Raw genomic sequence first — 11,714 nt, 5'->3', positions numbered from 1 at the left:
GAAGTTTTTTCTTTTCCTTTGGTCCTTAGAAATGGTAACTCCACACACAGGGCTGCTGCTGGAATACCTCACGTCCGTTGCTTCTGGTTCATGGTCTCCAGTTTTCAGAATGAGCTTCGTCTTTGTGAATGCTCGAGTTCACTAGCCAGCAGTGAAGATGGATGAACTACATTCTAGACACATACCAACATGAAAGATTCTCACGATAGTGGGGGAAATGTGGTAATACTGTTACTCTTTTTACGTAACCTTAAAAAACACACAAAACAGACTCAGTGGTAAACTATTCAGAGATGCGTCTATATGGGCAAGATTGTGAAGCAAGGAGACGACCAACCCGAAAACCAGACGGTGGTTCTCTCATGGTGGATGGGTTACACCAGGAGAGAGGTACATGGGGTACGGTGTGGTAAGGGCTCTGAAGTACTGACCGTGTGCTTTTGTCCCACTGGAGGTGGGAACATGGGTATTCTATTATTTTAATACCTTATATTTTTGCGGGGGGGGGGGCATGTCCATAGCATCAAGTAAATACCTTGTGACAGACTGGATGTCCAGCGGCAGCTTACAGGTCAGGGTACTAGTGACCGGGTGCAGCAGGGTCCATACCCTACGAGAGTAACTATGGGGGGCCACTCACGGCCCAAACTGCCCGAGATGAATCAGGGATGGGGATAGGAATGGGGGAACTCTAAGTTTGCTCTAAATTAAGAAATACATTGGGGTACATCTGCGCCCATCTTCACGTCCCCACCGGGAGGCCTGGCAGAATGAACTGTCCCCAGCTGCTTTCAGCTCAGCTCCAGGCCTTTAGGGCACCTACGCCTCCGCGGCTCCTGCCCCAGCATCAATACTCGGTTTGGCCCAGGCCGCTCTGGGAGCCTTGGACTCCACTGTGTGCACAGACTGCTTCTCTGTCCAGCCTCCAGAGGTTGTGGCCTTAATAAGAGACTCAGAGTTTCACCCACCGTCCTGCAGGCTGCGTCTCAGAATGGAAGCCTCCCTCAGGCATCCCCGCAGGGACCCCGCTGTGGTTCTCTGGTCGTGGGGACAGATGACGCTTTGGCTCCTGCTTTCCTCCCTTTGAGTCTTCCAGGACCCTGACCATGGTAACATTGGAGACTTGCTGAAGCAAGTTTTTTATTAGTCGATTTCCCTCCCATAGGTGATGACTTTTAATTAATGACACATTTCTTTTTTTTTTTTTTAAAGATTTTATTTATTTATTTGACAGAGAGAGATCACAAGTAGACAGAAAGGCAGGCAGAGAGAGAGAGGGAAGCAGGCTCCCTGCTGAGCAGAGAGCCCGATGTGGGACTCGATCCCAGGACCCTGAGATCATGACCCGAGCTGAAGGCAGCGGCTTAACCCACTGAGCCACCCAGGCGCCCCAATGACACATTTCTTAAAGACAAGCCAAAGAAGGAGGCACATAAACACAGAACTGCATCCAGGAGAGCTTTTATTCGTACGGAACAGTTTTAAAAATACAGAATAAAATAGCTTTATCTCTACTATTATTCACAACATCTGGTCCAAATAGTACATATTTTTAAAATACTTAAACGTTTAATGAAGCCATGTTAGAAAAACAATATGAAAATTCTTTTTAAAAATTCCATAAAAGAATTACACATCTCAAAAAACAACCCCACCCCCAAATACCCTCGGTATGCAAAATAAACATAAAAAACAAACAAAGAAAATCCCCGAAAGGTATATAGCCAAAGTCAGTCACAAAAACTCAAGGAAAATATAGGCATCCCCACTGCTTTAGGAACAGTCAAGAAATTTATTAATGTGTCAAACAAAGGTGGTTACCAACTTACAGAAAAGGGTATTAACTCGAATTGTCAGTAGGACGGCTGCCCCAGTGTGGGGGCCCTACGTGCCAGGAAACAAACACAGGAAGTTGAGGGGCGCTGGATGGGACTTCTGCGGAGTGAGGACGAGGCACAGTCAAGAACCACCTCAAAGGACAGGAATGTGTGTGAGGCTGCCGCAAAGGGGTGCCCAGCGCTAACGTGCTTTCCGCATCCACGGGGCTGGGGGGAGCCGAGTGCCGGCACCACGGGCAGTCTTCTCGCGCTGCCACTGCAGGTGAAGTGGCGAGGATCCAAATCCTAAGAGGACAGAGTACCACACGCACAGCGTGTGAAAGCCCCAGGTGCTTCTCTGAGGCCAAGTGTGGCGCCCGCAAAGAGAACCCCCAAAGTCTCAGACCCACTCACGTGGGCAAGCACAGCCCCCCAGGGCCCAGCGGTGGGGTACCCGTGCAATGCTGCCACCCAGCGCCGGCCAGGTCCCAGAATGAGGCCTCTGCCACAGCCACCTAGCCACCTACCACTCCTGCCGCATTGGTATTATGCAAGATTACCATTGCCAACTTCAAGTCTAAGTTGCCAGTACCGGTATTTCAGCAGGGCCGTGAACTAAGGAAGTAACAACTTAGCTCGTGGTGATAAAACAGATGCGTGGGTAAATAAAGTATACACACATACTAGAGATTCATCAATGGAGAAATTCTATTATCACATGACATTGTCATGAAAATTATATCATTCCCTCCCTGGAAAACTGTGACTATTATCCTGGGTAGAAATGTTACTTTACTATATGGAAATACTGCAATATTCATGCATAAACCAAGGCGTCATCAGGAAAGGAAGTATTCTACAGTATAAAGCAAATCCTGCTTGTGACTTTGTTGCCATGAAAATGGGAAACCATTGGGACTTGTGATGCTTCAGCTGGCCTGGTTAAGCCACTTTTCTCCTTCACCAATCACCAGAAACTCACTACACGTTAACAGCTAAAACCGTCTTGAGAAAGACTCTATGAAGGAATCTAAGTTTAATTACCTAGTGAGGCAAAGACTGGAGCCATTTCCCACTATTCTGTCAACCATGTTAGATGTTTTATTAAAACCAGTGGTGGGATATCCCTTGCCACCCACCGTGATATGACAGCACCTACCGTCCTTATAAACACTTTCTACTTCTCACATCAAGATCACCAAGGTGAATGTAAAGATGGTGGGTAGGTGGTCACTATGGAAACTGGAGTCTGCATGGCCTGCCCAAGGACATTTACATCCAAAACACTTTGAAACATTCCACTGGCCAAACAAAGCCTGGTGGGTATGTGCCCCAGCAGTGCAGGCCAACAATGTGAGTGGTAAGTATACAGGTACAGATGAGGCACGGCCACTGTGTTCCCCCAAACTTCCCTTTCACGTGTGTGCTTAAGCCTCAAGAGCAGATGAATCAAGTTTTTCTCTTGATTATAGACTGGTTCTACAGTATATCTACCAGCAGGAGGACCACTGTCAAAAATGGCATTCATCAGGAGACTCCAACCACTCAAGCAAAGGTGAGTTTCACAGGCCGCGCAGAAGTACCAGACTCAATGGGACCTGGAGTCTGGCTGCCCTCTCTCCTCCCCACCTCCTGTCCCCTTTCCCCATGACTTAGGGAATCCAAAGTTGGCCCCAATGGAGCAAGAAGGGTAAAACGCCTCATTTCTGACAGAGGGTCGAGGTCCAGGGCTTCCCTCCACAATTAAATGCTTGCAGAAGACATCCATCCCCCCAGACCAGCAGACCTGCAACCTCCCAACAAAACCCAGTCCAAGGAGGGGTTTCAGAAGGGAGGGAGTGTCTGGATGTTTGAAGCACATGTCCTGAGTGTCACCCACTGGAACGGACGATGCCAGGTTGAAAGTGAAGATTATTCAATGGTTCAGATGCTTTTATTTGTATATTTGGTCCTTCTGCTCCCTTAGTGAGCTAGGATCTCTGGCATGTTTAACAGTTTTCCCCACTTTTCAGGGCAGAGAAATTAGAGATGCTGAGCAAAAACACAAACAGAAGGAAACTAAGAGCGCCTTGGAGCAGGAGGGCTTTTGACATCAAGTGCTTACCAACCAAGTCACGGGGACGACAGTCGCTAAACAGTGTGCTTCCAAAGTTAACTAGGCATCAGGTACAATTTTTAAAAACAACATACAAAATTAAAAGTAATTTAGAATCTAATTTTTTAAACTTAATCTGCAACCAGATCTTGGCAGAACAATGCAGGGGCTCTGAACTGTTCTTGCTAGAATACACTTTGCAGCCCCAAACTTCCCAGGAGCCAGGGAGGCCGCAGTGACAATCAACGCTGCCAAAGACACCCCAGTGCTGTGGCACGGAGCCGGCTGTGGGAGCCAGGGAACGTACCCTCGGGACACGAGGCTGCGGGGAGCCATGCTCTGCTATCAGAGACAGGAACACCTGTGGCCACCCAAGGCTCAGCCAGGTCAACGAACCACCTAGGAAGCACCACCTCACGTGGCGAGGTCACTACTTGGTGTTTCAGGGTTTTCCTTTGGCTGACAAATTTCAAACCAAATTTCAAAGAAGTCACTTTTTTCAGAAAGGATTTAGTGTTATTAATGAGAAAGCGACAGAAGGGGCCCGCCACCTGCTTTTCTCACCACCATTCTGCAATGACTTAAATAGGAAAGGTGCATTTGGCCAGGGGGGTCTACTCTACCCCTCTGCAAAATCAAGATCCAGTTGACACACAACATGGCAACCCACACAGAGTCTCCGTAAGCCTTAAGTGCCAGAAAAGACTCGAAACAGAACTGCAGTGATGAATTTACCAGGATGTCTGACCATTCAATATGGCGACTCTGTCGATTACCTGCCCCCAGCTTCCCCTCTTCACAAAACAAATTCACGTATAACTTAACCCATAAGGTTTCTGGGCTCTGGTCCAGTAGTCAGTTTTGATAAATAGATTAGGCATTACAGTATTTACACTTTCATGGTATCAAGCAATACAAAACACAACCACAATAATGGTTACTGGCCTTCAAAAGCCATGATGACAAGCTTCCCTGATGGTGTCCACAGCTTTACAAATGCTGGTTCTTTTCTTAATGGGAGGTGAGGGGTGGGGGACAAGAGACAGGGATGCAAGGTAAGAGGGTCACGTGGAAAACACTGATTTCAAAAACCTGCTATAGTCAATAACATTAAATAGGAATAAAATCTTGTAATTTATAGACACGCGCAACAGTAACTGACATCCACATGACAGCAGAGTCAAGACTCCCATGAACATCTGCTAAGTGCCATCGTGTGGCACTCTACACCCATCGCACCAGCCTGGAGTGATAAATGTCAGATAGAGTGTCTCCATTAGAGTGAAAAAGAAGCCCGTATGAAATGTGCTGGCCCAGCCTGGGCCAGGATGGCACCAAGAAAGAGCAGTTGAGAATCAGATTCAACTTCAAGGTACTTTCCCTTCCCCTCCAATCCCCCAAACAGATTTCAATTCTAAGAACATCTGTACAGACCTTACCCACACACAGACATGGGCCTGGGGTAACCATGTCACAGTTTTCAATCAGGCCAATAGCTTCCCTCTAATCAGGGAACACAGAATCACATTTGACCCATCAGTTGTGACAGTGTGAGGATACTGGTGCCCCATGACCAGAGGGGTTCTCTGTGGGTTGCAGGCCAAGGTCAAATTAAATAGGAGCAGGTCCAGGTGCTTCTGGGACAGAAAGCCCCTGGACCATGGAGGCAGCTTGTAGGAAAGCTAGCCCAGGGTGCTGGAAGGAACTAAGGAACCGCTGTGGATTTCAAATACCCACTCCCACAGGAGGATAGGAACTTCAGGTTCAATGGACGCTCTTAAGGGCAAGGGGTAGGGCTTAAATAAGGAGACAAGTGAGACACGATATTAGACACGATCACCACCCACAACAAAAAAGCTATCTGTAATCATCTTAGCTCCGGGTGCAGAATGTAAATGCAGATATACAAACATATAGGTTACTGCTTGTTACTCAGCAAGGAACTACAGATTCATGCCCCACTGCGGCCGGGCCACAGGTGACCTACAGCTATACCGTGGCCTGTGAGTCCTCATCCGGACTCCGGCTGGTGGCACTCTTCCCGAGGCCTTTCCACGTGTAGCCTGCGAAGGTTGGGCTGACGGGTAAGTAGCTGAAGCATCTGTATTTTTTAATAATGTTCATGCCAAATGGCAAATCGTAGGACTCCATGCCATCGAGCGACTTGCTCCCTTTGCCCACACCCTTCTTCCATTTCCTGATTCCTCTTTCCTCTGGAGTACCTGGAACACACACACATACAGACACACACAGAACAATACAAAGGAATGTTTAGCCTGACAGTTCCTGGTGGAACGGAGCTTGCCCAGCGCGCTGTCCCGCACAGGGAGCCGCCAGGAGGACGGCAAGGAGCCCTTACGGAGGAGTGGACGGCACTCAGCCGTCCAGGTGCCTGAGCCAGAAATCTAAGAATCGCTAACCCATCCTTGTGCTTTCTGCTCCACATTCAAGCCATCTGACGGCTCCAGCCTCCTCCCTGTCCTTCCACATGACCCATTTCCTCCCGTCACTGTTGAGGTCCGGAGCACGCCTCATTGCCGCTTTCCGGGGTCATCACAACAGTCCCCTTACTGCCTGCTCTTCCATCTCACCATCTCCTTCCTCCAATCCGTTCTCACAAAACCACAAAATGGGACCCATTTATAATGCCTTCAACAACTGGTCAGGGCAAAACACCTGCATCCAGGCATAATGAGTTCTATCCTACTTCGCTGTGTGTGTGTGCGTGCACGTGTGAGAGAAAGAGAGAGACAGAGAGAGATGGGGTGGAGGGAGACAAGGAGAGGGATACACCTGCTCTGTATTCTCCACTTGTCATGCCCCTTTTGTGAGGATGAACTTCTACTGGCATTAACATTCGGGGACACTGTACCTCAACAAAGGAGTGAGGGAGAATGATGTGGGCTCATTCTCAGCAAATGCTGAGCCTTAGATTTGATTCATAAATCTTTCCAGTGCAGAGAGGTGCACTGGAACCTGCTCTTGGCTACACAGGACATACTTCTGTGCCCAAGCCTAGATGACGAGTTCGAGTCCCCAGTGAGTAGAAGGAACATCATTATTCTCTTACATCCAAACTATGCCCTATGCCCTCCCATCAGTGTTTCTGTGACAGGGCTCTCATTCCCACCTGTCTGACTCCTAAGCCTGCCTCTCAGTTCGCTCTGAGAGTGTGTGTTACTGACATCCATGAATCTAACGCAATCCACTAATTTGTGCACGTGACTCCCTCTGCCTGATGTGTTCATCCCTGGTTTCCCCAGCAACCTCTTCACAGAGGCTTTTTGAAGGTGTGCGGTCTTCAAGGGAAACACCTCAACAAAACCTTCTAGCTCAAGAATAAGCATCAGCCTTCCTTGAGGGAAGGTGAATCTACCCACGCGTCCACAGAAGCACTTTTCAGCCTCCTCTGGGAAGCTGGGAAGGCTACAAGGCAGGACCCACATCACCTCCTCGTCCAGCACCCAGCACTGGGCACAGAACGCACACCGGAGGAACAAGGGTTGCAGATGTCGGGAAGAGAGCCACCTCCATTGGTCCCTCAGTCACCGATCCTGACAACAGCCCGTGCCGACCATACTCACTATCTTGAGGTCTTAGTTGGCAGGGGCCTGCCTCAGGAAGGAGAAGGAACCCCCATGGGCTGTCAGCAGCTCAGAGGCGTTGTCTGAGCCGGGCAGCACAGCGGGGGGCAGACAGCCTGGAGAGTGACCACGGTGAGGGACTTCCTTGCTTTCTCCTAACTGAGCAAAAAGGAAAAAACCTGCTAGGTTTATCAGCAAAAAAATGGACTCACAAAAGGAGGCTAGGAGTGTCATCTTAACCACTTAAAAGACCGTCTCAACCACCAATGGCTCCGAGCGGATTCCTTCTGCCTGCTTCCCTATTTATTTGGCAAAATGAGTGCTTCACACGTGGAATAAGCATGTGTGTATGTATGTACCACATACCTGGGATGGTATTATCCAAAATAAAAGCCACGCAGCCTCCTACAAACATGGCAGTTGTGAGAAGAACGTTCAACACCTGATCGATTCCTGTTATCCCTGGAAACAGAACACAGTGGTAGGGTCACAGCCATGGCCAGGAAGGAGCACTGGGGGCGGGACAGGGGGGCAGGGGAGCCACCAATCACCAGTCAATGCAATGCACGAAAGTACAAATTTCTGTTGGACACAAGTAGATAAATTTTTGCCAGTAACATTTTAAACTTTTATAAATAATTTCAACAATAATCAAGAGGTTATTCCTATAAGGAAAATCCCCCAACAGTGGTCCCCAGAAAAGAAATCTAAGAGTGAAGCTCACCCTATAATGAACTAAAAAGCCACTGGGGTGTGGTGTTAGCAGATTAGGAAAAGAAAATTAATAAAAAGATGGCTGTTTTAAGGCTGAAAATATTACAAAGTGAGTAAGACAACAAAAACATCTGTGGTGTTTGCAATCAGATAAAGGGTTTCCGAATCCTGGATCACTGATTTGTGCTTAGCTGCTTTTAAAGGATTTTATTTATTTATTTGACAGAGAGAGAGAGAGAGAGAGAGAAAGAGAGCATAAATAGACAGAGTGGCAGGCAGAGGGAGAGGGAGAAGCAGGCTCTCCACTGAGTAGAGAGCCCAATGTGGGACTTGATCCCAGGACCCTGGGATCATGACCTGAGCCGAAGGCAGCCGCTTAACCGACTGAGCCACCCAGGCGCCCCTGTGCTTAGCTGCTTTTAATTAGGAGCAACTGCATGTATATAAATGAACTCATATGAACGTGATATATTAAAATATAAAAAGGAGCAAGAATCTCCTTGTTATTAGAAACTCTCACACTTTCTATATTAAAAACATATGATCCTTAGGAGTGCCTGGGTGGCTCAGTGGGTTTTGGCTCAGGTCATGATCTCAGAGTCGTGAGATCAAGCCCTGCATCAGGCTCCACGATAGGTATAGAGTCTGCTTGAGGTTCTCTCTCTCACTCTGTCTTTGCCCTCCCCCGCTTAAAAAAAACAGTTTTCCTTTGTTCATTTTTCATGACATCAGGTTATTAAAATTAAAAGGTGTTAAAAAGGTTAATCTTGAATTCAAAAGTTACAATCCTGGTAGAAAGACATGTATTTGAAAGTCTATGAAGCTGAGTTTTTAGGAATTATACATTTTCATAAAGCATTAGTCTGAGAAATCAAAAGGTTTTACACACAGGCACTGTCCCAAAAGACAGGGTCCCAGTCAATAAAGAGACCTTAACATACACATGAGTCACGTGCACCCACCAGCTCATGCTGGATGTGCAGGGGGCTTCCAGATAGGCGGTGGCAGAGTGAGGCTTGAATCAAACACATGGACAGATGTCAGAGGAGACAACTCCTGAGGTTCCAATGCCCTCTGTGACAGGCGTGGGGTGTCTGTGAACCGACAGCTGGGATTCCAACTACTCCCAAGACTCAAGGCCAGTTTTCCTTACCTGTGACGAGAGGGTTCTGTCTGAGGTAACTTGGAAGGACGAGCCCGAAGAATATTGAAAATCCAAGCACAAAGAGGTTCCGGGAAGAATTTAAGTCGATGAACTGCAGGTTGGAGAGCCCAACAGCTGTGATCATTCCTGGAAAGAAACAGCAGATGGCAAGTTGCACGGAGCTCACCTACAGACGGGTGACGAGCCTTGCAGACTCCCCACATCGTCCCTTCTCTGTCCCACCAGAAACCAGCTGGGACACAGAACAGTGACAGGATGGGGTCAGAAAGTGACCACCTGGCTCTCTGATCCAAACGGCTCACGGCTGACACAGGGACACAAACATCAAACGACACCTTCTTTAAACCAAGCAGAAAACTGAGGACATCGGTTACCCCCTGAAAACCTCTATGCAAACATCTTGACTCAACTGGGAAACCCACCCGAAGATCTGGGCCCTGTTTACAACTGGATGGCACAGAGATCCAGTCGAGAGCCACGGTAAAAATGGTCAGTTTTAGATGGCCATTCAGGGGAGAAGTTAAATCAATTAGATACACCAATTAAAGATTAAGGTCATCTTATTTTTCCTAGCACAAGTATTCTATATTTGGTTCTACCTTTAACATAAATTCAACTCAGAGATGGCTGAAGGTTTTCACGTTTTGAAGATGTATCCCCTTTGTATTTTTAAACAGAAATATATTATTACCTCCCATCTCACGGAAGGGATTCGTTAGCAAATGTGCAGAGGAGGAGAGAGGTCAGGCTACCGAGGAAATGGGATCTCACCAAAGAGAGTACAGAAGAGGGCGCCAAGCACAGGATCGGGGAGGGAGGCGAAGAGGGCACTGAACTTGCCGATCATGCCCAGCGCCAGCATGAGGGCCGCGCCATACTGGATCACCCGGCGACTGCCGACCTGCGGGACACACCAGAAGCAGATGGCACTCAGTGCCAGTTCTGCGCCCATTCTCTTCCAGTGCCCCCCGCCCTACCCCCGTCCCGGAGCAAGTGTAACAAAACCCCACACATCCCCTAGATCCTGAAAACTTATTGTTAAGACAGGTCTCGTCAGATAGTGATGATTGACACCTCAGGGAACCACTGCTACACAGACACCCCAAATAAAGAGATTCCTCTCCTCTAGCTCATCCTGTCCACACTCCAGGAGGAAGGCAGCACCAGGGCTCGGCCTGTGCTTCCCTGCACTCTGGGTAATGTCATTTCGGCGTGGCTGTGCTCCAGCTCTCGGGTCCCAGGTTTCGAATGCCCTTACAGTCAGCAGCTAGGATGACCTAACATCAAACACAAAAACCCTGGTTCATCCTGCTTTTCTCTTCTGGGCTCTTAGAATCACCCATTACCAAGTTAACCACCCCAAAGCAATTCACCTTCCTCTCCATCTTCCCCACACCCCGAATCAGACAACAGCCTGGAGAATTCTGGAATCCCCTCTCCTCAAGGAGCTTTGCTTGTGAGAGTTGGCACAGCCAAGAGGCAAAGGAGTGTGGATTCTCAGTGCGCCCTGCCTGGTGTGTACGCCACTCTGCTCTATCCATGTGACCAGGGCAAGTCACTTGGCCTCTCTGGGTGGCGGGATCCTTACTTTTATAATGATAAACCACAAGGTTTGGCTTTAGGGGTTAAATGAGACAAGGTGGAAAACAGTGTGAACAGCACCTGGCAAGCATGAGGCCATGACAGCTTCCCAGGTAGGTTTGCTGACTCTGACCTTTCCTTTGCCTCCCTGTCCTCTCCACTGTGGTAGAGTGACCTTTCAAACACAGCGATGTGGGATATCAATGCTCCTCTGCCCACCTCCTTAAATCCTCTGGTGCCCATGAAATAAAATCCCTTCGCAGACATCCCTAGACCTGTCTACCCAGAACACACCCACATCCCCCCCTTTCTGGCTAGTTCTAGACATGTCCTTCAGAAGACTGCCCAAATGTTACCTCCTCTTTAAAAAAAGTCTTCCTTGATTCCAAGGCTCTGCCTTTCCACACTGGGCCTCTGCAGAACCATTATATTTTCCACACGGTCTCATCTTTATCTGCTCTCTGCCTGCTCAACCTGCTCTCTGCCTTCCAGAAACTTCTACATACCCTGCTGTACCCTAGGCAGTGGGATGTGGAGCGGACAATAGGCTCAAGAGTCCTGTACTGTTGGCCCCTACAGTGTGCTGTCTCTTCCAGGGAAAACACCCTGAGCACATAAACTGAGTAAAAGAGGTTCCAGAAGTGACTGGGGAGTGTCTGTAGGGCTTTAAGAATGACTTACAGTGAGAAGATGGCTACTTAAATTTAATTAAAATGAAATGAAATGAAATGTCAGCTCTAGTCCCTCAGCCGCACCAG

The 11,714-nt window shown here is 48.2% G+C and overlaps 1 protein-coding gene across 23 annotated transcripts in view; it reads right to left on the bottom strand.

Moving 5' to 3' along the window:
* Positions 1-1,445: 1,445 nt before the first annotated feature.
* The window catches only part of SLC23A2 (solute carrier family 23 member 2), a 132,734-nt gene continuing 122,465 nt past the window's right edge, over positions 1,446-11,714 (bottom strand). For all 23 annotated transcript variants that reach the window (XR_014315282.1, XM_082744438.1, XM_082744433.1 and 20 more), the window contains 4 exons: positions 10,147-10,276; positions 9,364-9,501; positions 7,863-7,958; positions 1,446-6,134 (listed from right to left, as the gene is read on the bottom strand). Coding sequence is in view for 22 of the 23 variants with exons in the window: in XM_082744438.1 (XP_082600564.1) it covers positions 5,902-6,134; positions 7,863-7,958; positions 9,364-9,501; positions 10,147-10,276 (597 nt within the window). In the remaining variant the exon portion in view is untranslated. The remainder of the gene's footprint in view (positions 6,135-7,862; positions 7,959-9,363; positions 9,502-10,146; positions 10,277-11,714) is intronic.

Source organism: Mustela nivalis (assembly GCF_964662115.1).
Source record: "Mustela nivalis genome assembly, chromosome: 8".
Taxonomy (NCBI): Eukaryota; Metazoa; Chordata; class Mammalia; order Carnivora; family Mustelidae; genus Mustela; species Mustela nivalis.
Note: the sequence above shows the minus strand (reverse complement) of the source record. Positions and strands in the feature narration are given on the sequence as shown.